At 42.8% G+C, this 25,403-nt stretch overlaps 2 protein-coding genes across 4 annotated transcripts in view; one reads left to right on the top strand and one right to left on the bottom strand.

Moving 5' to 3' along the window:
• The window catches only part of brf1a (BRF1 general transcription factor IIIB subunit a), a 59,445-nt gene that overhangs the window by 18,316 nt on the left and 15,726 nt on the right, over positions 1-25,403 (top strand). For both annotated transcript variants that reach the window (XM_077236617.1, XM_077236618.1), the window contains exons 7-12: positions 7,223-7,372; positions 9,907-10,000; positions 10,203-10,329; positions 10,441-10,480; positions 10,560-10,652; positions 12,007-12,267. In XM_077236617.1, coding sequence (XP_077092732.1) covers positions 7,223-7,372; positions 9,907-10,000; positions 10,203-10,329; positions 10,441-10,480; positions 10,560-10,652; positions 12,007-12,267 — 765 coding nt within the window. The remainder of the gene's footprint in view (positions 1-7,222; positions 7,373-9,906; positions 10,001-10,202; positions 10,330-10,440; positions 10,481-10,559; positions 10,653-12,006; positions 12,268-25,403) is intronic.
• On the bottom strand, positions 476-4,925 carry btbd6a (BTB (POZ) domain containing 6a). Of its 2 annotated transcripts, XM_077236620.1 has the most exons (5): positions 4,702-4,925; positions 3,291-3,505; positions 2,872-2,962; positions 2,546-2,664; positions 476-1,872 (listed from the first exon to the last, which is right to left on the bottom strand). In XM_077236620.1, exons 2-5 carry the CDS (start codon positions 3,497-3,499, stop codon positions 840-842), a joined length of 1,452 nt encoding a protein of 483 aa, XP_077092735.1. In that variant the 5' UTR covers positions 3,500-3,505; positions 4,702-4,925; the 3' UTR covers positions 476-839. The 2 variants fall into 2 exon arrangements, with proteins under 2 accessions (XP_077092735.1, XP_077092734.1); XM_077236619.1 differs by lacking the exon at positions 4,702-4,925 and having other exon boundaries at positions 3,291-4,048.

Here is a 25,403-nt window from a genome sequence, read left to right as displayed (position 1 = left end):
TGTTAATACCCAGAGGGTGAAACTGCAAATGTATTAATTTGCTGTGAAACTGCAAATGTAAAACCTGAATTGAACACTGGATTGACTTGTGCAAGGTTTGGTTGTCAGTTGCTTTCAAGCTACTATACAAAGCAAACTTTTGTTGCCTTATGCCATTCCAAACCTGTATTTTTTTCTTTTGTCTCTGGAACTAAAAGGAAGATATTTGGAAATGTGTCTGATGTTTTCTATGGCCTAAATAATGTTGTTTTGGACCACATTGACTTTTCATTATATGGGCAAAAAAACCAGATTAAACATTCTTTAAAATATCATCCTTTGTGTTCTGCTGAAGGAAAGTATTAATCATACAGGTTTATAATGACATGAGGGTGAGTAAATAATTATTTGTGGGTGATCCTATTTTACCCAGATTTAAACAGTAAAGACAAGTATTATCATAACTCTACACTAGACCAAAGAAAATGAAAAACTGTTTGATGAATAGAAGCCAATATTTTATGATTTTTCAGGTCACTCAGCATCAAGCTGTCAACAAATAACAATTAAACAACAAGACAGAGGAAAAGCTGTCTAGTTTCAAGTGCAAACCCATTGTATATAGGCAGATTATGAATAATTAGAAAGAAAATAGGCTTAAATTAAAGTGTGTTTTTTAAAACAATATGTTTAAAGAAATAAATAAGAATGGGCAGCATTCCATTATTTGTGACACATAAAAAAATCAGATCAGTGGACATCGTTTCTCTTCTAGTAGTGTCTCGTAGCAAATGTGAATGAAGGCAATTATTTGAGAGGAAAAATCCCCCTGCGGTTCATTAATGGATCAGTCCGAGTACTCATGCATAAAATATCAGTTCCGGAATCTGTCCCCCCTGCACCCCTGTCCCATTAGTACTGTCAGAGGAACACTGAAACTGGAAGGTGACTTTCCCACACTGGACTTCTGTCATTCCTTCCTGTCCAAAATAACTTAGCTCAGTCCCATCAAGAACAACACTAACTGTGTAGAACGCATCCTGCTCCACCTGTACCGGGTGCTCGAACCACACAGGGAACGTTGAGCTAGAACCATCCGACACAAATTTGGTCAAGTTTTGTGCCAGAAGCACTCCCTGTCTCTTTAATTCAATTCGGACGCTATATTCCGCCTTCCCTCCGCTGGAGCCGTACAGACCAAGTCCGGCGATAAACACTCGCTTGTCCACGGCGAACTGGATGCTGTCACAGCGCCCGCGGTAGCGCCACTGGTTGCTTCGGTAGGCGGATGACTGGAACCGGTGACAGCGTTGCGCTGCCAGCCCCTTTCTGGATGCATCCGGGAATCCTAGCGACGGTTTCGTTGCAGCCGTGTACCAGAGAAAGATGCTGTGCGTTTCCTCAAGGGTTAAAATGTTCGACTGCGCGGCTCCGTCTGCAAATTCCTGCAGTGTCATGGAAGGCAGGCGCACAAGGTGCAACGCCTTTCCCAGCACGGAGCGCTGGTTCTGTGATGTGAGGCTCAAGCCTTGTCTCTGACACTCTGCATCGGCCCATCCCAGGACAGCCTGGAACACCACCGCCTCCTTCACGTTCAGCGTTTCCCTGTGTAAGATGCTTTCCAGTGTGGGCAGGTCAATTTCAGAGAAACCTTCGGAGCGCAGCGCAAGCTCTGCCTGGGCATCGATCACTTCCCAGCACCTCTGAGTGAGCTCTGGCTCTTCAAACAGCCGACTCTGAGATAGCAGAACGCACGCATTTCGTGCCTCCAGGCTCGTCTCGAGGAATCCCACACATGCGCGAGCCAGAGCAGACACCAGGTATTTTTTGGCAGCGTAGAGAGTAGCCAGAACGGTGTCGGGCGACAACTCTATCTCATCACTGTACATGTATCTGATAAAGAAGAGGAAGATAGAGAGGTTAGGGTAAACTTTAAAGTCCACATGAAACTGAAGTTGCGATCGTCTATTCTTCCCTATTATGACGTATATCCGAGTGAAATGGCTTCTCGAATGAGAAAAAAATTTAGGGTGGGACTTGATTTCGTTCATCGGGGAATTGATTGAATCGTTGAATCATTATCGTTTGCTATTGCTATGATCTCTTCTGAGTGACAGTTTGTTCAGCTCTCGTGTCGGTAAACAAGTCATCAGAGAAGAGATGTTGTTTTAAGGGGGAGGGGAAGTTATTTTGATTCATTAAAAAATATAAGAATGTGCACATATAAATCATTTTTAATAATCACTGCAATATTCCATAAAAAAATTGTTCATTTTGAGTGCAGAGATGTTCTTCCATATGAGGAGAATAAAACCAGCTAGTTCATAGTTCACCAAAACTGATCTGTTTAACATTGCTACTGCTTTAAATAGTGACTTCGAACTTTCCCAGGGATCATTCGCATTCACAATCCAATAAACAATCTTGAATAGCACTGAAATAAGAGGGCAACTCTTAAACCGAGACATCACTGTCGGGGCCTTGGTGAACCCATCTGTGCTGATTGGCATGAAAGCCGAGTTGCCCTGTTATTAATGCCCGGATGTGATTAGTGAGTGAGTCTTACTTGAGCAGGATGAGAAACGCAGCGGGTTCCACATCTGGAATATGGATATCAGAGTCCGCTTCCGCGAGATCCCCGTAAAACATGGCACAGAAAACAGAGCTTCCCACCGCCAGCACATACTGAGAAAGGGACGAGAGGCAATCCATCAGCGTTTTATCTCTTTTCCCAAGCGTTTACTGCATGTCTCCCTTATCTGACACCTATTTCAGGTCCACCGATAAGCTGTTGGGTTGAATCAGGGTTGTTCGATTTGGGAGACATCCAAAATAATGTTGTGGTTATTGTAGGGGACAGGATAGGGGAGAGGTGTGTATGTGTGGACTCACCTTGTGAGCCGGGACCCTTTCCGATTCGCCGGGGGGACCAACAATGAAATGAACATCTGCCATTTGTTCATTATTGAACATTAGTGCATTTCTGCATAAAGTAAAAAATAAATTTAGCCTTGGTGTTATTAATAAATAAAATTATATTTAAATATTTAATTTGAAAGAAAATAATGTAATGATATCTAAACATTAATTAAATTATATAAGTATATTTTAATGTTCTTTATTATTTGCTTTAATTATATTATCTTATACCAATCTAAATTAATATCTGAATATTTATCAAAATATTTGATCACTATATATTTATTTATATGTGTAACTTTAAAAAAAAAATTACTTTCCTTAAAACTATACAAATGTAATACATAATGTAATAAATGTTCAGACATGTATCACTTGATTTAATGTCTTGCCTCTCTCGTAACGTCGGATGCTCGGAGTGCCAGCTGGGAACCTCCACGTTGTTGTTGTTGATGTTTTGCTCTGTGGTCGGTGTGGTGGCGGTGCACGCGGTGGTCTGCTCGACCGGCTCTGCGCTCTTCTTCTCGGGCAGACTCAGCATCACGGTACCGTTCTTCTGCACCGTGGCGGGATCGTTCACGGGGTACAATTCCCCTGCCATCCTTTTCTTCAGAGAAAGAGATAATATGTTATAGCACACAGACAACCTGCCGGAGTGCTTGCTTGTCCGCTTCAACTTCTTTAACGTTTCGGGGAGCAAGAGTATAAAAGTCACGCATTTCATGATCCGGCCATGATGGGACAGCCTGCATTCCGGCGCAGTGGGCATCAGAACAAAAAAAAAACAAAAGTTTTTGTTTTGTATTTTAAAAAATGTATCAGCTACAACCGTGGTCCGTGGTATTCCTAAATAATATTGCGTATTGTCCTTGGAAACAAAAGCAGCTCCACTGCCCTTAAACGGTCACATAAATATTTGGGATTTTAAGGATTATTTCATAGATGCCATCCTCTTTTTCCCTAATCACATACTTCCATCCCACAGCGAAAATCCAATCCAAATCGGTTTAAAATCACTCAGGAATAACAAGAAATATACAAAAAATTGAGTCTGTAGTCTTAATTAACGGCCAAGCGGACCTTTCCACTGCTGTGTCCACACAGAATGATGAAGTTTGAGTTTATTTTGAGCTCTCTCTCTCTTTCGTCTGACGTCAGCAGTGGAGGGTTGTCTCCATCCCTCCTGTAAATTCTATGTTGCCATGTCCGGCTATTATAAGCAACTCTTGTCTGTGATTTTTACACATGCTTATTCATGATGTTTTGGGAATTATTCGCAATATGTATATGTGAATATATACACGTATATGTGAATTTTATTTTTCTTCTAAAAGGATTTAAATTTATTGAAACTATAGCCTACGTCCAAAACAGATCGCTTGCTTTTCTTGTGGGGTCTGGCAGCCCTGCGTAAATGCTCTCTGTGGACTGTGCAGTGATGTTGATTTTTAATTCTTCATATGTAACCTACATTATAACTTTACAATATTAATAATCTTATCGTCTCCTTTAATGATCCGATTCAAGAAAAATATATTTGTATTTTTCGCTTTAAATTCGAAGTTACTCAGTGCGTGTCGTTTATTTCGTTCGTCAATATCTTTGTCACTTACACTCACGATGCAACTTAGTTCTAACACTAAATTATACATATCCATTATTTATATGCAATGTATTTGTATTCAAATATCGAGCGATAAATTTAAACTCGCGCGCGGCAGTTTCTGCCAGATGCGTTCTGTAAATGTAACGTTTACGTCACACTTAACTGTTCTACTTGTGCAAACCAGTGAAAAATCTTACCTCAAATTCTGTATATTATGCGTTGGTTTGTTTTCATCATACAGCTGAGATAATACCCCCGACTCAAAGCGATGTCAAAAGTTTTACTGCTCCTGTCGTGATGGAGTCAGAAACCGGACGAGGGCTGGATTTGGGAACACGGATAGGAGTCTTGCGCACTACAGTATTTCTACAATAAAGTCCGCGCGCAGAATGAGGCTTCTCTCTCTCTCTCTCTCTCTCTCTCTCTCCCCCGGTCTCTTCTTTTCCCCTCACAGACAGCACAGACGGATCTAAGCGGCTTATGTGAACATATGTAGTGGGGATTAGATCAGAGTGTCCCAACCTTTTTTTGATTTATGTACCCCCACAGTCCCATCAGTAAGGCCAAGTACCTTTACTGAATATGTGTGTGTGTGTGTGTGTGTATATAAACTGTATACACACACACACACACACACACACACACACACACACACACACACACACACACACAACTGTGACATGTATGGTGTGAGAGAAATTCACTAAAATATAATGTCCACTGCAGTGGACAAAAGTCTATTTCTCCTGGGTCCCAGGAGGATATATATATACACACACATGTTTGTACACACACATTTTCAAAGTTAAGCAGTTAATATTATTGGTAAAAATAGACCCAAATACGTAGCGCCCCCTCAAACTAAAGCATTTTAAGAATTTTAAACCTGTTATTTAAAAACTGACATTGATTTCATTGACTGAAGTGTTTGATGGCTAGAAACTAGGAAAAACATTGTATTCTTATGTAGACGAGTGAGAGATCAGTAAAATCGTCCTCTTTCTGGAGTCTTATTACCATTAAAATCTGAGATTTATTTACTTAAAAAAACTTTACAGCCGTAATAATTGTAATGTCATTTCTGTTTTGTAGTTTTTAACAAATCAAAATCACCCCCAAGGAACCTGATTAAGTACCGCGTGCAGTACACATATCCTTGATTGGGAATCATTGGATTAAATTAAAGATGTGCTGATACTTTGTCAGAGCTAGAAGACTTTTGTGTTTTCCACACAGTGCCATCATCTTTTGAAAGTATTATTGGAAAACTGTCAGAATATTGGAAAAGTCCCTCAACCTGTCATGTTTCTCCCATTAAATCAATTTTGATGGTGTGAGAAACATCTTGTTGGCTAAAGCTTAATAATGAGGATTCTATGTATGAGTTTAATAGTATTTGATGTGAGTATAAATATGATGTTTGGTGTATTATTATAACTAGTGAAATTCAAGTTTATTGAAAGCCTTTGAACTGAACACTCATCAGTAGTTATGTAGTATTAACACTTTAAAGGTCCCATATTATGCAAAATTCACTTTTGCATGCTGTTTGGACATATATGTGTGTTGGCAGTGTGTGTACACAACCACCCAATAGTGATAAAAATCCACTCACTCCTTTTTTATTAATCCCCATAAATCGTCAGGAGTGACTCCCAACGACCTGTTTTCAAAATGCTGTTTTAGTGACGTCACTAAGTACAGGCCCCGCCCACGAGTGTTGACAGACACCGCCGTTCTAACATAGACCCGCCCTGATCGAGTTCACAGCTGCTGCACTGACGAGAATGTCTCCCAGCATTGTAGGTGTTGTGTGGCTGGATGTATTAATCCACATAGCTCTCTCTATTTACTACCGAAATCCGAGGCAGCCGCTGAAGACGAGGTGGAGGTATTTTGTTTTCAAAGAAAATGCTCCCTCAACTCTACCGAAATTTGTTAATGTACTTGCCTACTTCTTATATCTTAATGTTTACTCAGCTCTTACGGTGAGTTTCTGAACTAAAACTGACGCTTCATCTTTTGTGTTATGTACAATAAACTTTATTAAACTCATCGGTATATGCTTGATCATCATTCGGACCTGGTCCGAAACAGCAGACTTGTAGGCTATTAATAGTGGATACATACAAGCAGATGACAAATACGTTATAACCGTAATTAAACTACTAAACTATACCTGTTCCATCTCTATACAGCACTCTGACTCTGTAGGCATTATTGTCCGACTCCGGGTCGAAATGAACACCGTTACTGAGAGTTTCTGATATTATTATCATCATTCTGTGAGATGAAATTGTCCTGAGGCTGAGCGTGAGCTCTTGAAGCACCGCCACCTGTGCCGTGCTCATTTGCATATAAAGGGCACACACTAAAACAGCGCGTTTATCTGAGCACCAAAAAATGACAATTTAAACATGCTGTAAAAAATGATCTGTTGGGTATTTTGAGCTAAAACTTCACACACTGTGGGGGCATCAGAGACTTATTTTACATTGTGTGAAAAGGGGCATAATATGGGACCTTTAAGATTGTAGGCAAGGTTGTAATATTGTGTCCAATAAAGTATATCTTGTACGAACCCCCACATACCACTCATTAGCAGCTTTAAACGTTAGATTTGACATAGATCGTTATTGAACGGAAAATCCAGGAGTGTTTGAGAAAGTCTGGTTATACCTGTCTAGCTTTGTAATTCAGAATTTTTTTTCCGTACAGATCCGTGTCTTTATATACCGCGTTTTGCGCAAATGCTGGAATTTGGAGAGAAGAGCCATGAGGTTTCGATGACGGCACTGCGTCTCCTGCAGAGGATGAAGAGAGACTGGATGCACACGGGACGAAGACCTTCAGGCCTCTGCGGAGCAGGTAACCATGGCAACCCTCCCCTAACGGTGCGACCTCTTTAATGATGTGAGCTAGTTGAAGGGTTGCTTTGTTAGATGCGCAAAAACACATACACCATCGCTGAAACATCCACAGTTGGAATGCGCGCTCTAGAAACCCCTTCCAGAACTAAAAGTTTTATATCTGTCGTTGGAAACATTTTAAGATAGTTTGTCAAAATCTGTAATTAGAGCAGGTCACGCATTTGAAGTTGTTCCCAAATCACCAATCGGTTTTAATGAAAGAGAGAATGAAATGATTCCTAAAAAAAGTGTTAGCCTTCTCACACTCACTGAGGCCTGATATTTCTTGGCACTGTAAATTGTCTCAGAGATGCAGTGCAGCTAAATTCTGATTCATGTTCATCAATGTCATTTTTATTTTCTTGCACTTTCAGTCTTGTGTAAACTTTACACAGGCTGTGAAGTTTGAGTTTCAGTAATTAAGTTTTTAGAACTGATGACTCCTGCCTCTCAGCATGATTTTCTATTTATGCCCCCCCCCCCCCCCCCCCCCCTTCGCTGCATAACCTGAATAATGAATCTCCCATTAATATTTCAGGAGCAGTGCTGAGAAAAGAGGAAGCATGAGCCTAAAAGAGTCTGTTTCGCTGCGAGAGATCGGAGACTTGAGAAAGAAAGGCAGACTGACAGAGAGACTGAAAGAATGTGAAAAAGACCCAGAATGAAGATAAACTGAGTGGCAGAGAGGACTGCTGAGTGTGATGAATTTCTCAAGCTTGTTGAATAGTCCTCATCTAGTAGCTGAAACACAGATTGGTTTGCTATCCTGCAGGGTTAAACAGCAGAGGAGGAAAGTGCTGTTTTTTTTTAAACGCAACATGAACCTGAGCCAAAGATAGCGGTCAGTTACATACAGCTGACACCCCTGGACATGCAGTGGAGAGTGGGGTAGAATGTGTTGCCCCTTTAATCTGTCACAACCCAGACCACGTATTTAGAAAGGACCATCAGATACAGCTGTCTGTGATTGAGAGATACTTGAGAAATTTGAAAAGCATTTTTATTCTTGTTGTTTACATGACAAAGTACATTTGGCAGGATATATATATATATATATATATATATATATATATATATATATATATATATTCACTATTGTTCTAAAGTTTGGGATTGGTAATGTTTTTGAAAAAGGCTTTTAGGCTAATATGTAATTTATTCTGTGGTAAGCAGGGCAGGGCCGAGAGCCATGGGAATGGAGCGAGGCCGCTGGCGTGAGTGCTAATGAGGGCTAATACCACCTGCGTGGCACACAGGTCTCGAGTCTCACAGAGAATCTCCGGAAGGATAAGAGGAGGAGTGACGACAGTGCAAGACGAGAGAGGATCGTGCCTCGCTCCGTTCCCACGGCTCTCGGCCCTGCCCTGCTTGCCACATGTTCCTTAACTATCTAATATGTTGATTTGCTACTCAGTTGACATTTCTTCTTATTATCAATGTTGAAAACAGTTGTGCTGCTTAATATTTTATGGAAACCGTGATCATTTGTTTCATGATTATTTTATTAATAGATTCCAAAAGAACACCATTTATTTGAAATTTAAATATTTTATAACATCATAAATGTCTTAACTGTCACTTTTGATTAATTTAATATGTTCTTACTGAATGAAAAGTATTAATTTCTTTAAAAAATAACTTCTGAATGGTAGAGTACATGATGTATATTGGGGAATTTCCACTTAATAAAACAATGACAAGCAAATATGTACTGTAGTTGTAGTGTTTTCAGCGTAAGCTGTGTCAGAGCCCAACTAATAGTTATAGTAAGTTTTGCCTCCAAATGCAGAAAATACTATTACAAAAACTACAAAAATTAATACTATATATTTTCTTTGGAATGAGATTAATGATGATTAAATTTGTATTTGAAATGTAAATTCAGTCATTTTTATGAAGCCGATAGCATCATAGTTATTAGTGCGCCGACATATAGCGAAACTGCGACCTGAGTTCGATTCCCAGATGAGGTCCTTCGCCTATCCCATTCCCCCCTCTCTCTACTCCACGATTTCCTATCAAAATCTCTACCGTCATATCCAAAAAATGCCCAAAACTTTATTTTTTTTGTTATTGTCATTTTGTTTCTTAAAGCAGTACAATAATTTTAGTGAATGGCAGTGAACCATTTTTAAATTAGTTAATCTTGTAGGGATCATTAAGTTCTAAAATTCTTCAGTATCTTTTACATGCTTGCATGCTTTGTGGTGTTGGACATTCTTTAGTTTGTCAGGTAGTTCAGAAGTGCATCTGGCTCTTCATGTTTCTTTAATGAATCCGAGTGAAACAGGCATCAGGGGTTCTGCAGTATTGCAGGTGCATTAAATGTCTGTTTGTTCTGCCTGAGGTGAATCAGTAGGGGGGCAGGTACAGTGGACACTTTTCTGAAGGCCTATTAATGTTTCATCTGTCCTCTCTCCTTCTCTACTCCTTTTCTCTCGATGTGAAAGTTTGTATGATGTACTTAAAGTTGTGTATTTGTGTTCCCTATAGCTCTCTTGGTTGCTGCCCGTATGCATGAGTTCCGTCGTACAATTAAGGAAGTGATTAGTGTGGTGAAAGTCTGTGAGGCCACACTGAGGAAAAGGTGTGTTTTGTCTTAAAATAATCACATTACGAAAATAGTAATAACTGAGCACAGCTTGTGGTCATACTAAGTAGCAGTATCATTCATATTATATAATTTTTGCTATTTCTGGATTTTGGTTTTGCACTTTCTATCTGAGGCTTTGAATTTAGGCCCGGTTTTGCTGTTGTATGTTTTGACCCCCGGTGTGTTTGATTGACAGGCTGAATGAATTTGAGGACACGCCCACTAGTGAGCTGACTATTGAGGAGTTCATGAAGGTGGATCTGGAGCAGGAGTGCGACCCGCCCTCTTACACGGCTGGAATTAAGAAGCAAAAGCTAAAACAGGTCATGAATCACACTTTTATTTAGAATTATGAACATTAAAATCAGCCATTCTGACAATATGTGCTTTCACACAGTCAGACCAATTGTTTTCTCTGATGAATTCTTCCACAGATTGAGCTGGAGCTTTCAAAAAAAGTTGATGATATTGAAGGTACATGAAAACATTTAGACAGAGTCTGTGCTCTAATTTTCATCATGGTTGTTTGAACACACGTGTATGTGCTCTGCAGGTGAAATCTGTGGCTATCAGGATGAGATTGAAGTCGAGCTGGAGAGCTGCAGGCCCAAAGCCAGAGGATTGTATGCATCCTGTTCCAGAGAAGGTACAGTATTCACACACAATCCCGCAGAAAAATTGTTACATAGAAACATGTTCACACTTGCACTACCATTCCAAAATTTGTGTCAGTAAGTTTTTTTTTATGTTTTTGAAAGAAGTCTCTTATGTTCACCATCACCAAGGCTCATTTGTTTGATGAAAAAAATCTGTAAAATCAGTGTAAATAAATTTGATTTATTCCTGTGATGGCAAATCTGGATTCTCAGCACCCATTACCTTCAGTCTTTAGTGTCACGTGATTCTTCAGAAATCATTCTAATATGCTGATATGCTGCTTATTACTTACACACACACACACACACACACACACACACACACACACACACACACACACACACACACACACACACACACACACACACACACACACACACACACTCTCTCTCCTGGTGACCTTAAAAACATGGAATGTTTTAAATATTCCATGAAATATAAAAAAACGTATTGCATTAATCATTTATATTTAAACATTTTTTAGATATACATTTTTTTATATATTGATAAAAATTATATTTTAACAATTATTAAAAAAATTGTTAAAATTGTGCATCAACAGGTTTTGAGACTAACATGCTTGGCTTTACTTAAAGATTGTGAATGGTGCATACTACACAATGGGAGTGCATATTTATAAAATTGTAAGAATTTGTTTACAAAGGGTGATGATTGGCTGTTGTGTGGAAAGCACTTTTATAGAGATGGTTTGCTTCATGAGAACCACAATTATTGGCGAATGACACCCAAACGGTTTAAAACAAATGATTATATTATAGTCAGAATGTCTCTTTGTTTAGTGAGAACTGCTGCTCTCACAACATTTTCTTGTTGGAAGTGGAGTGTTACTTCCCTTGTGCAGAAATTCTGCTTATGTTTCTGTCCAATTAGTTCCTTGTTCAGCAGCACTCACATCCAGAGATCCAGTGCTTCCCCATGCGTGATATCTCTCTCTCTAATGTAGTGATTACAGGAGGGAGCTAATTAAGACTGAGCGTGGGAGTGTTTGTGTGTGTGTCTAAGTGCCTTTTCATGCACGTGTGTTCACTTTTCTATAGTGTGTGTGTGCATACATGTGTGTTGCTGCGGTCAGCTGTGTTAGTTTATATAATTACTTTCTTCCCATGTCAGCTGGATCATAGCGAATCAAAATCAAAGGGTGAATGCATTCATGCTTTAATTAGCAAAATAATTTAATTACAAAAATAAATGTACTTTATTTGCATACATACAGCAGTTTCTTTTCATCTTTATACTCCGTTTACCTTTTATTTGTTGTTCCTCCAGTTATTTGAGAGACTTAAGTTGTGATGCATGTGTATTTTCTCGCTTGCTTTTCCCAGATGATGTGATTTCCTTGGCATCATCCAGTGTCCTTGCTGGTGATGATGAAGGAGAGGACGACGAGCTGAGGGCAGCAGCGTCTCACCTGTGCAGTGGTGTATGTGGAGAGGATAGAGGAGGCTATCAGCAGGAGCGAGATGGAGAGAAAGTCTCTCCAACCAAACGGCCCTCGTTAGCATTATTGCTTGGAGCTTTGCCCACTGCGGCCAGTTTGGGCCTGCCCGAGTCAATCACCAAAATGGCAGAGGAGAAGGAGAACGGTAGGAGTGTGACTCCACTTTCAAGTTGCATAAACACTTAATCCATTTTAATTCCGCAGTCATTCTTTGTTACCACAGTTTTGCAGTTTTGACAGGGTACAAGCAGAGGAAGAGGAGTGGCACTAGAATGACAACTTTGTGAAATATTAACGTTCTTTCCATTCATTTTCTTTCCACATTTGAGCTTCATTCCTTTTTGTTTTATGAGTTTAAGAAGTGTGAAACTATAGTGACTGCTTTTTTTTTTAAATGCATTCCCCCAGTTTCACAGACAAGTAATGCACACCAGTAATGTTTTTTTCTAAGGCACGTTAATAGAAGCTACTTAAATGCCCTAATTAAACTAAGGCCAAAATCTGGCTTATTCTAAGCCCTGTCTGTGAAACCGGCCCTTAAAGTGTTCCTTTCATTTAATCCAATTTCGTTCAGTCACACATTTGTACTATTAGTACTAACAGCATTAGTCAAAGAAAAAGAAGAAGAGTGGAACTGGAGTGACTCCTTTTCAGAACACTCACATTAATCCACTTTCGTGTATTCTACTTTCATTCCACATTCATTGTTAAATCACACACTTGTGCTGTTAGGACATGAGTAGACAAGAGTAGTAGAGTAGTGGAACTTGAGTAATTTTCTTTTAATTTATCCCACTTCCACATTAAAGTGAGAGTTACCCAGCCTCTGTAGAGCAGAACTCAAGAGTGACTAGTTTATCGGAAATGATTGCGTTTTCTTTTGTGGTTGTTGCGTTTACATTATGCGAGAGCATCCGAGAGGGAGAATAAGACTTTGTTCATCACAGGCAGAAGAGCTGCAGCTGGTGAACTCCTGAGGATAGAGTGCTGGCAGGTTGTCAGATTGTATGATTGGCTGTGCGAGCAGGTTGTCATGTTTCGATTGGTTGTGCTGATTGTGGATGATTTGTATGGGGCGGAGGAAGAGGAAGCCCCCCTCCACTCTTTGAAGCACTAATTGAACACAGCACCTTGTCATTAGCACACTGTCTTTCATCCACCCACTACGGCCGGCTGTATGCGCATTTGATTGCCCGCGAGACCCGCTCATACAGTGTGTGTGTGTATTTTGGTTTGGTTTTTGAGTTGGGTTCAGGAAAAAACATGACTCCGAGAGGAGGTATTTTTTTGTGTGTTTTTGTTTTGCCCAGTGTCAATGTATACTCAAGTGAATGTCTTGTAGAACTGTGACAATGTCATTTATTTCCCTCAATTTACTAATTTCTTCTCCGTGATGATATAGCCAGTGAAACAATATGGCTCTCTCTCAATGTGTGTCCCCTCTTCTGTCTTGGTTCTGTCTGCTTCAGCTTTTTCTGTCTATTCTCCCTGTTTATTTTTAGGTGGGCTCATTGTTCCATTCCAGACAATAAGATGCTTGTTTGTTTGAGTGTTCTAGTTACTGTGAGTGAGATTGAGCTGGATGTTCTTATTTAAAAATGCAGAAGTGTTTGTTTGTGGGATGTGAGATTATATATTGCATCAGAGAGAGAACTTTCACTACATCGTTAAAACTTAATGACATTATCACAATTATTGGCACCATTAGTCTTGTCCGTCATCATAATTTACCTTGAAGGATTAGTTCACCCAAAAAATGTTTATTTTTTATTTACTCACCCTCATTTTTTTCCAAACCTGTATGACTTTTAATCCTTTTGTGGAACAAAATAGAAGGTATTTTGAATTGGTGACCATTGACTTCCATTGTATGAACAAAAAACACTGAGGCTTTTCCCAAAATATCTTCTTTTATACTCAACAGAAGAAAGTTGTACAAGTGAACTATCCCTTTAGTGACTTAAATGAATGTTACCTCTTTAACTTATTCCATTTAAATTTAAATGAATCAATTATTTTACTCCACACTGTTATTTTATTTCCGCAGAAGCTGTTTTGAATGATATACAGTACTTACTTTACACTATGTATTGTACTACTGTATATTGTATATGATTTGTTAAAGAATGGTAATGTCTCAGATACAACAGAATTTGTTTCACTACTTGGATTTGGAGTTTTTAATTAAGTAAAATATTTCAAAGTGTCACGCATGTCCTCTTATTTGGTGTTGCTGCTAGCTTTAGCATGCTAACTAACCGAGTCCAAGTTTGAAACGAGTGGCCGAAATGTCTTTTTACATTTGATTATACTACAATTTTATGTAGAGCCACGCAGAATTTGTTATTTTGCTCTTTTTTACTTTTTCACTATTTCTCTGTGTACCTCATGAACAAAAATGTTAAAGTGCCCTTTAACATTTTTGTTAATGTTAAATATTCCCTTTCATGCAGTGTATAATATAGCTGTCTGTGAATGTAAACGTTCTACAAAGTTGTAAAGTCGAAAGTGCACGAAAAAATAAAGTTATTGTATCCCAAAAGAATCGACTCTGAACCGCCTAAAGAGTCATCAGGAATTCGAATCCCACTGCGTGATGGTTCTACGTCACTAGAAAATACATTTGCATAATGTTGGGATTCGTCAAACGCTTGTTTGGGAAAGATGGGTCCAGTAGTATTACCCGCCCATTTTATTGCTCCTCAGAATCACAACCTGTAAGTATGAATAATTGATGTATATGTTTTCTACCGGGTGTTCAAAATACATAATTTTTTGTGTTTTATATTGTGTAAGTTTCTGGCTAACTCACGTCATTTCTGTCTTACTGAGATAGTTTTGCAAATCAGCTGTGGGCCACTATTACCTAAAACTGTTTCTATTAATGCAGATTGTCTGTTGTACTTACTACTTTAAATAAAGATCAAGGATGGAGCAAGATTTGTTTTACAAACTTTAATGTTACATCAGTACTTTCCGTTAGTGCTCAGCTAACACATGCACTGTTATTGATACAGTTCCCGCATGTGCATTTGAGTAGTTTATCACTGCTCAAGTCGTCCTTGCGATGGAGGTTCGGGTTGAATAACTAGTTCTTCCAATGTTTCATCATCAGACTCGTGCTCTGATTGATATGGTAAAATCGACATCATCGTTACTGTCTTTACAGTGTGTGTATCAATCAGTGCAAAATAGACTCGGAAAGGAGGGATTTAGAGAGACTGATTCATCAGTCAATCGTTTGCGAATCATTAAAAAATGTGGTGATGTGCAATGTATATTATGAGAAAATTAAAGTGTTTTTTGACCTTTGATGCATGTAAACCTGTTGTAGGAGACCTCCAAAACAAAGTTAGGAACCTTTAAAATAGCATAATTGGGGCACTTTAATATATGGCAATATATTAACAATTGAAACTGTGAGGGCGAGCAGGCTATATGGGTGCCCATCCTCTACTCCTCTTGTTTTTCTTTTTTGTAACTTTTCTTTTTGACTTGTTCTGTTTTTCTAAGGTCAGTTCTCTTTTGTGAGGATGTCAGAATGGTGTCTCCGTTGTCTCTTTCTCTCCGTCTGTGTGTGTGTGAAGAGAGATCTGGTGCTGTTGTGTAATGCAGTGTATTTTTCTGAGGGGGCGGAGGGCCTGTGATCTTAACAATGCAGCAGTGAGTGTGAGTCTCCAGATGGTCATTCACTGTCCTCTCTGACCACACAGCAGGAGATACCAGCAGCATCCCCAGGTTTACTGTGATTCTATACTGTGATTCTATTCTGTTTCTGTTTTTCCTTTTTGTTTATAGATCAGTCCGTATATTACATGTATTTGCACACTCTAGTTTCCATTCCCTTTGCATAACGTTACTGTTCACTGTTTATCTGCAACAGAAAAAAGTGGATGGAGTCTTGAATCTTCAGAGCAGGAGGAGATAAGAGACTTGTTCATTTACACTAAGAAAGAGTGGGAGGAGAGAGAGAGAGGGGGAGGAGGGGAGGGAGAGGTGCCTTTCAAAGGAGAATGAAAGACAGAGTAAGTGTGTGACTGACATTTATTCTTCTTGCTCGCTTTGAACGGATCCTCAAGACAGCTGTTAGGGGTTTGTAAAGGACAGATGGACCAAAAGTGACGGTAATTTACATTCATAAGGCCTTTATAACGCACACAGATGTGGCTTTGTTAGTCTTTATAACAATGTTCATAAACACCATGTTTAGAACCATGTCACAGATCACATGGTTTGAACTTTGAGGTGCCCTTTTGATAATAATTGAATACTTTTGTATGGCGGGAGCCAGCAAGTCTGGAGGACGACTACTCGAGAAAGCAAAAGGTTCTCCTGAGGATTAACATTTGAACTCTCTCTTGCATGTATAACCGCAAGATCCGAGATGCAGCACACAGTGCAGTTCACACTTCACTCTTACAGTCGTCATCTCCCCCTGCTCCCCCTCTTCTCCTCCTCACTTAAAGCTCACTAAAAACCTATGCAATGATTAAGTGTGTACAAAAGTAACTATATATATGTTTGGTATCATTTAAAGTGTCTCAGTGCGCCTGGTAAAATGGTCTCATTCTCCCAGCCATAATGAAAAGCTAAAAGAAGTTATAAAATATGAGAAAGTGTAATAATCAAATATTCGCTCACTTTTAATGATGCCCAGATATCATTAAAACCTTTTTCATTTATGGAGTCAGATGAAATAATGAGTTGATGCATACTGTACTAGAAAATGTATTCCATTTAATCTTGAATGTTGCACAAAAAGGAACGACAGTAACGTGCAGAAACCTTCACCCGCTAATCGAATGCCTCCATTGGGTCGATTGAGTCGGGCTTGCACTTTATTCAGTAAAGACCAGTTGATCAAAAGTGACAGTAAAAACATTTAGGAACTTACAGAAGATTTCTATTTCAAATAAATGCTGTTCCCTTTCGAGAGGTCTCTCCTATTGCGTAAGTAGCTTACGCTATGGGAAAACTCCTTTTCTCGAGAATATTGAAGTCTTTATTTAAAACGCATTGCAGCTGCACAGCTGACAGCAATGAACGAAGGCAGCTCGGTCATTGGCTGTGCTGCGGCAACTTGCTCGAACCAATGACGGGGCGACTCTGAATGCGCGACCAATGAGCGCGCTTCGCGCCCGCGCGCGTCAGAGCCCGCCAAGATGGGCGTGGCCAAGAGCTATATATTGGGCGCCCCGTCATGAGAGTTCTTTAGATTTAATCTCCTTCAGCGAACACCTTCTTCGCTGGATCCTCCGGATTATTGAAGCTTCGCCGTCGAAAAGCATACCAGCGGGATTTGCTACGAGGACGTCGGCACCTTCAGCCGCCTTCTAACGCGATCCTACTGAGCCATCCGGCGTACTGCTCACACAAGTATTTACATCTGTTCGCTCTGCGACACTTGTAAAAGAGCAATTTTTCCAAGGCGTTGTTTCAAATGCCTTCCTGCGCGTCGTGCAGAGACCTTCTCCCGGACGGGGATCGTCACATCATCTGCGCTCGCTGCCTGGGCCGGGACCACGCAGAAGCTGCTTTGACCAAGGGCGGATGCCCCGAATGTGACGACCTGGGTCTCTCCGCACTGCGGGCTCGCCTCGCCGCTTTCGCCGTGAGCGAGCCCATCGCCGCCATCGCCGCCATCCCTCTGTTCGCGCCGCTCACAGAGGCTTCCTGAACCTGAGCTCAGTGACGTCACGCCGAGCCAGTCTCCGCGTGCTTCACCGCCGCTCTTGCCTTCCCCACCGCCGGTTCAGTTCACCCAGCCGGACCCACACCCCTCTAGCAGAGCGGTGGGCCTTGTGACTTTCGGCGCGTCCGAGGACGACGGGGGAATGGATGACAGCTTGTCAATCGACGCTGCATCGGACGACTGGCCGGGCTCCACTCTCGACCCCGCCCCGTCGACGCTAGCTAGCGCGAGCGGGGGCTCCACCATGGATAGCGAGATTATCCGCGTTCTCTCTAAGGCCGTGGAAGACCTCGGGCTCGATTGGTCTTCTCCCGAAGAACCAACCCGGAGCCGACTGGATGAGTGGTTTCTGCAGGGGCGCCAGCAGGCCCCTCGGCAAAGGCCTTCTCCCTTCTTCCCGGAAGTTCACGACGAACTCACCAAGTCGTGGAAAGCCCCCCACTCTGCGCGCCTAAAGCCTTCTTTTTCTTCCTCGCTCTCCTCTGTGGACGGCGCGAAGGAAAGAGGCTACGAGGGAACACCGCCCCTCGAGGAGGCCGTGGCCAATCATCTCTGCCCGCCCTCCACCACCGGATGGAAAGCCAAAGCTTCCCACCCCTCGAAGCCCTGCCGCACTACTTCAGCTCTCGCCGGTCGCGCCTACGCCGCCGCCGGCCAAGCTGCATCAGCGCTTCACTCTATGGCGGTACTTCAAGTGTTCCAAGCCAAGCTTCTCCGCTCTATGGACGAGTCTGGCCCCGAACCCGAAGCCTTTAAGGACCTACGCAGCGCGACTGACATAGCCCTGCGAGCCACGAAGGCCACCGCCCAGTCTATCGGCCGTGCCATGGCTAATTTGACTGTTCTCGAGCGCCATCTGTGGGTGACTCTGACTGAGATGAAGGACGCGGATAAGGCGCCATTTCTCGACGCGCCTATCTCCACCAGCGGGCTGTTTGGACCGGCGGTTAAGGGTTTCGCCGAACGCTTCACTGAGGCCCAGAATGCTTCACAAGCTATGCGGCATTTCCTGCCCAAGCACTCCAGCTCATCGCAGAGCAGACAGAGGCCGCCGCAGCCGCAGCGGGCTAGAACAGCCTCCACCGCCTCTCAGCCCGCGCCTAAGGCTGACGCTCGACGCCGCTCGCGCTCTCACAACCGCAAGCCGCCTTCTGAGCGACGGGGTCCTCGGCCCAAGATTGTGCTGAACCCCGAGCCTCGAAAGCCGTCCTAGCCACAAGAATGAAAAGAGAGAGTGCGTGTCTCGCAAAAGCCGGACCACTCTCTCTGCAAAAGCTCAAGCATTACCCAGTCCCCTTACAGGCGGCTGGATATGTTCATACAGCAGTCAATGGGCCAGTCACAGAGCTCGCTCACCTGCAAACAAACGCCGTTTTTACGGCGACGCACAGAAAACACAAAAAGAGTCTTTTTCTGCCTGTGTCACTAAGGGTTCACATGTCCACAAAGTGTGCATTCCCAGATACTGTCAAAACAGTGCCAAATTCATTCCCAGCTCAAGCTGCGCACCCCATGAATGTAGATCACGTGCCTACGGTCATGTACGCACCACTACACACAAGCACTGTTCACACAGTTATAAATTCATCCCCAGTAAAAGCGGGAAACATTATAAAAGTGACGCGTGTGCCTACCACTGTTTATGCACCCCCACTTATAAACACTGTCCTTACAGTGTCAAACACTACCCCAGCCCAGGCTGCGAGTTTTACAGACACAGCGCGCGCTGCTGTAATCACACACGCGCCCATTCACTCAGCTGCTCAGCGCGCGCCCGCGCCTCTGAGAGCTATGAGCTCAGGCGATTCGCTGGCCGGGTCCCTGCGTCACAGCGGCCCGCCCCTAGCCTGTATTCAGCCCATATCTGTACACGCAGCGGTATGGGAAAATATTCCAGATATGCCGAAATGGGTATTGAATATAGTAAAGCACGGATACTCGCTCCAGTTCGCTCGCAGACCACCGCGTTTTACGACTGTGGTCGAGACGAAAGTGAGAAAAGAGTGCTCACATGTTGTACGCACAGAGGTGCGCAAACTAATAGAAAAGGGCGCTGTGGAAACTGTTCCCCCCTCTCTGAGCGAGGCAGGTTTTTACAGCCGCTATTTTCTCGTCCCGAAAAAGGATGGCGGTCTCCGCCCCATCCTAGATCTCAGACACCTGAACAAAGCACTAATGATTCGCTCGTTCAGAATGTTAACAACCAAGCATATCCTCGCGCAAGTACGCCCAGGAGATTGGTTTCTCTCAGTGGATCTGAAAGATGCTTACTTTCACATTCCAATAGCGCCTCATCACAGGCCGTTTCTGAGATTCGCTTTCGAGGGACAGTCGTACCAGTACACAGTACTTCCGTTCGGCCTGTCCCTGGCTCCCCGTACATTCACGAAATGTATGGATGCAGCACTTTCCCCCCTAAGGCGAAGGGGAGTGCGAATACTGAATTATCTCGACGATTGGCTGATTCTAGCACAATCAGAGAGTCAGTTAATAACACACAGATCTTGGATTATCAGCCATTTAGAATGCCTGGGTCTAAGAATCAATTTTGCAAAAAGCATACTATCTCCCAGCCAGAGGATTTCTTTCCTGGGAATAGTTCTAGACTCGATGCAAATGACAGCGCGTCTCTCATCAGAGCGCGCGCTCACCATCCGGCGCCTTGCAACATCATTCAGGGCGGGCGCGCTCGCCCCCGTCAAGCGGTTTCAGAGGATGCTCGGTCTCATGGCCTCAGCATCGGCCGTACTCCAGCTAGGATTGTTGCATATGCGCCCTCTCCAACGCTGGCTCAAGAGCCGCGTCCCTACTCACGCGTGGCGTTCGGGCCACCTTTTAATCAGAGCAAACCACGGCTGTATAAAAGGCCTGACGCACTGGAAAGCCGCCGACTGGTACCAGTCAGGCGTGAGTCTGGGTGTGAACACAAGGAGAAAGATGATAACGACAGATGCCTCCAAAATAGGTTGGGGGGCCCTTTACGAGGGCAGGCCTGTCTCCGGCTTTTGGTCAAACCCGGAGAAGCGCCTACACATAAACTGTCTGGAAATGAAAGCGGTCGCTTTGGCTCTCAGAGCCCTGCTCCCACAGCTGAGAAACGAACACGTCTTGGTCCGAACGGACAACATGACGGTAGTATCGTACATAAATCGCCAGGGTGGACTCAGGTCGAGCTCCATGCATTCAATGGCCAGGAGACTCATTTTATGGTCCCAGCACAACTTGCGCTCGCTGAGAGCAGCGCATGTGCCAGGTGCCCTGAACCAGGGGGCGGACATGCTATCCAGAGACAAAATTCTCCCAGGAGAATGGGCTCTCAACCCGCTGACGATTCAGTGGTTATGGAAAACCTTTGGCAAAGCGGAGATCGACCTCTTCGCCTCCAAGGAGAATGCGCACTGCCCTCTTTTCTTCACGAAAAGCATGGATGCGCTCGCCCAGAGCTGGCCGAGCCGTCCCTTATATGCCTTTCCCCCGATCGCGATGCTACCGCAGGTCATCAGTCGGGTCAGAGAGGAGAAAAACGCAGTGCTGCTGATAGCCCCACTCTGGAAGAACCAAACATGGTTTCCAGATCTGATGCAAATGCAATCTGCACCACGGCCGATTCCACTGAGGCCAGACCTCCTCAGTCAGGCCAACGGGATGATATTTCATCCCCGCCCCGATCTGTGGGCCCTTCATGCATGGCCCCTCAACGGGTTCCCAGGAACCTCACGAGCGGAGCACTAAAAACCATCGCTGAGGCGCGGGCGCCCTCCACGAGACGCTTATATGACCAGAAATGGAAAGTGTTCAGTGACTGGTGTAATGCCAAGGGCCTGAACCCTGAAACATGCGAGATTACGAACGTACTCGCTTTTCTACAAGGGCTTCTGGAGGCGGGCCGCGCCCCCTCCACGCTCAAAGTATATGTGGCGGCCATCACAGCATCACACGACCCTGTAATGGAACGTCCATTGGGAAGAAACGACCTAATTATTCGTTTCCTAAGGGGCGCTAGGAGGATGAACCCTTCACGCCCCCCCTCAGTGCCGATCTGGGACCTAGCTACTGTCCTAGACGCTCTTAAAGGGCCTCCGTTCGAACCACTCCGAACCGTGCACCTTAAACAGCTCTCGCTCAAGACTGCGCTCTTGCTGGCACTCGCCTCGGTCAAGAGAGTGGGCGACCTGCACGCGCTTTCGACAAGCGCTGCCTGCCTAGAATTCGGACCTAACGACTGCAGGGTCGTCCTTAGACCGAAACATGGGTATATTCCTAAAGTGCTCACCACTCCCTTCAGAGCACAGGTTATCTCCCTAACTGCGCTATCGTCCCCAGCAGACGAACACGACGCTAATCTACTCTGCCCCGTTAGGGCTCTCAGAGTGTATTTGGAGCGTTCTGCCCTATTCAGACAGACAGAACAACTGTTTGTATGCTTTGGCGGCCGTACGAAAGGTTCCGCCGTTTCAAAGCAGAGAATCTCTCACTGGATAGTTGAGGCTATAGCGCTGGCTTATGAAGCTAAGGGACTTCAATGCCCCTGGGGAGTCAAAGCACACTCCACCAGGAGTGTGGCTTCTTCCTGGGCATGGTCGAGCGGGATACCGATCGAGGATATTTGTGCGGCGGCAGGCTGGGCCTCACCGTCCACATTTATCAGGTTCTACAACCTACAGGTCCCGACACTGCATTCCAATGTACTATCAGCATGATGCTAGTTGAACTACGAGTTCGTATCTAGATTATGTATGTGCTTGTGTCACACTGAGCGCCTTCTAGCCGCTCTGTATTCTTTTCCACATATAAAGCTCGCCTCTGCCGGCTAGTTGGATGATAACTTTGGTTTTTTAGCTCAGGCACCTGCCTCTGGCTATCATAAGGCGAAGTTCAGCACGCACGGCGTTTTGCATGGTGTTCCCATAGCGTAAGCTACTTACGCAATAGGAGAGACCTCTCGAAAGGGAACGACTCGGTTACTAACGTAACCTCGGTTCCCTGAGAGGAGGGAACGAGTATTGCGTAAGCTGCCGTGCTTGTGCTTGGTTAGTTCGCTTCAGTCGTTTTAACCTAAAGAACTCTCATGACGGGGCGCCCAATATATAGCTCTTGGCCACGCCCATCTTGGCGGGCTCTGACGCGCGCGGGCGCGAAGCGCGCTCATTGGTCGCGCATTCAGAGTCGCCCCGTCATTGGTTCGAGCAAGTTGCCGCAGCACAGCCAATGACCGAGCTGCCTTCGTTCATTGCTGTCAGCTGTGCAGCTGCAATGCGTTTTACATAAAGACTTCAATATTCTCGAGAAAAGGAGTTTTCCCATAGCGTAAGCTACTTACGCAATACTCGTTCCCTCCTCTCAGGGAACCGAGGTTACGTTAGTAACCGAGTCGTTCTTTTGAACTTTCTATTAATCAAAGAATCCTAAAAAAAATTTATCATGGTTTCCACAAAAATATTTAGCAGCACAATTGTTTTTAACATTGATAATAATATGAAATGTTTATTGAGCACCAAATCAGCATATTAGATCATGTGACACTGAAGACTAGAGTAATGATGCTGAAAATTCAGTTTTCCCATTACAGGAATTACTTTTTAAAATATAAAAGTAGAAAACAGTTATTTGAAATTAATAATATTTCACAGTATTTTTACTGTTTTTAAATACTGTTGTTACTGTATTTTTGATCAAATAAATGCAGCCTTGGTGCGCATTAGAGACTTTTTTTAAAAACATTTTAAAAAATCATACCGACCCCAAACTTTTGAACGTTATTGCATACATGTATTCATTTATACATAAATATAAAATGTTAATTTTCTCATCAAATTTCTCATCAATATTCAGTTACTTAATTTTATTCAATAAAATACACAAATGTATCCTGAATGAATAAATATATCAGCAAACTATAGTTTTGAATTTTAATTATTGTATGCTTGATGAGTTTTTAAAGCTGTGAAACTATTGTCTACGATTTTTAGTGTGCACTTTTAGTGTAGTTTTCAACTCGACACTTACGATTCATAGTGTTTTCATTCCCTTATTTTTTCCTGCTGTTTGATTGATTCTCTTTATCGTTTTCATCCTTGCCGCTCTTTTATTGCTTTTTCTTTTAATGAAATGCAAGCACTGACAGTGACGTGATGTCATCTGACAGAGACGCTGTCATCTGACAGAGACACTGCTATCTGTGTGAAATATGACATCATAAAAGTGTGACTGACTGATAGACTTGTGGAGAGGTAAAAAACAAATGACTATGGGAGGCCCGATCCATGTGATAGACACGTTCACTGTACCGTTAACATGCACTGACAGAAAAATCTGTGCGCGGACCCCCGTGAGGCTGTTTTCCTGTCTAGATTTAACACCTGAAGGGCAGCCGAATGTGAGTGAGAATGAGAGATCTCATGAATAAAGTCTGTTCAATTTTTTTCCTCTTGCCGTTACATTTACATTTTATTGTTTAAAAATGTGTCTAACCCTCCCCCATTTTTTGATCTGTAGATGTACAGTAGAGTGTGGAAAAAGTACATGCATATATTTTCTCTTGACATTTTCTCTCTCTCGTTCCCTCTTTCCAGCCTCTGGGCGATATAGACAGTTGTAGCAGGTGTGTGAGTGGGCGAGGGGTTTCCCTGGGGAAGTCACAGGGGCAAGAAGGGGTCAGTTTTTAATGGGCCTGTCTGCCCTCTTCGCCTCCAGAAGAAACCCCCCTTCCTCTTTCTTTCCATATCTCTGCATCTCCATTGTCCGTCTTTTCCTTTCCCTGAGCTTCAGTGCTCGTTCTCCTGACCCACCAGTCAGTTTGAGTGACGTTATCAGATGATTACGTTTGATGAGCTCCTGCTTGAGTTGAAGAGTGAGAATTGTCCATGGGAGAGAAAGAAAGGAGGTGTCCATCTGGTGGTATCTTGAAATATCTGTTTGTATTTAGTCGGACACAGTACTCGACTCTGAACAGGTGTTGGTGTCAGTGAAACCTCTGGAGACGAGGGTGGCCTTTTGAACGCACGTGGAAACGCTAATGTCTGGGTGGACAACATCATTCAGACATGTAGCCTCAGGACAGAGGTTTTTGGACTTAAGAACAGGGGAATAGATGAAGAGGGAGAATGACTAGTGTTAAGTGAAGTCTCTCATTTGTTGTTTCTCTTCTCTGTAATTTTGTTGAACTTGGAAGCTTCTCAGGTTCTTTTTTTTTTTGCCACTGTTGTGTTCAGGTGATGTTAAAGGGACAGTTCATGCTGAAATTAAAGTTGTTATTGTTTACTCACCCTTGTGACGTAATTTACTGTGTGCAACAAAAAAATTATTTTATATTTAAGACTATTCAGACTTTTTTTCTTTTGAGTGTACAGGTGCTGAAAAAAGCTTTAAAAATGTTCTTTTGTATTGGATCAATTTATTGAATCAGTTGATCTGGTTTACAATTAGGCTGGTTTGCAAATTGGACTGATCCAGTTATAAGAGTTAATACATTCATTTACAATGTTGAATTTTGACTTATGAAATCACAATTGACGATTCTTATTTTTAGGGAATATTGCAGTTTATTATAAATAATTTATCTATGTGCATTACTATTTTTTTTTTTTAAT

This window comes from Siphateles boraxobius, unplaced genomic scaffold, assembly GCF_051911475.1.
Source record: "Siphateles boraxobius isolate OS27281-9 unplaced genomic scaffold, OSU_SipBor_1 20, whole genome shotgun sequence".
NCBI classification, from domain to species: Eukaryota; Metazoa; Chordata; class Actinopteri; order Cypriniformes; family Leuciscidae; genus Siphateles; species Siphateles boraxobius.
This window is presented reverse-complemented; position numbering and strand designations above follow the sequence as displayed.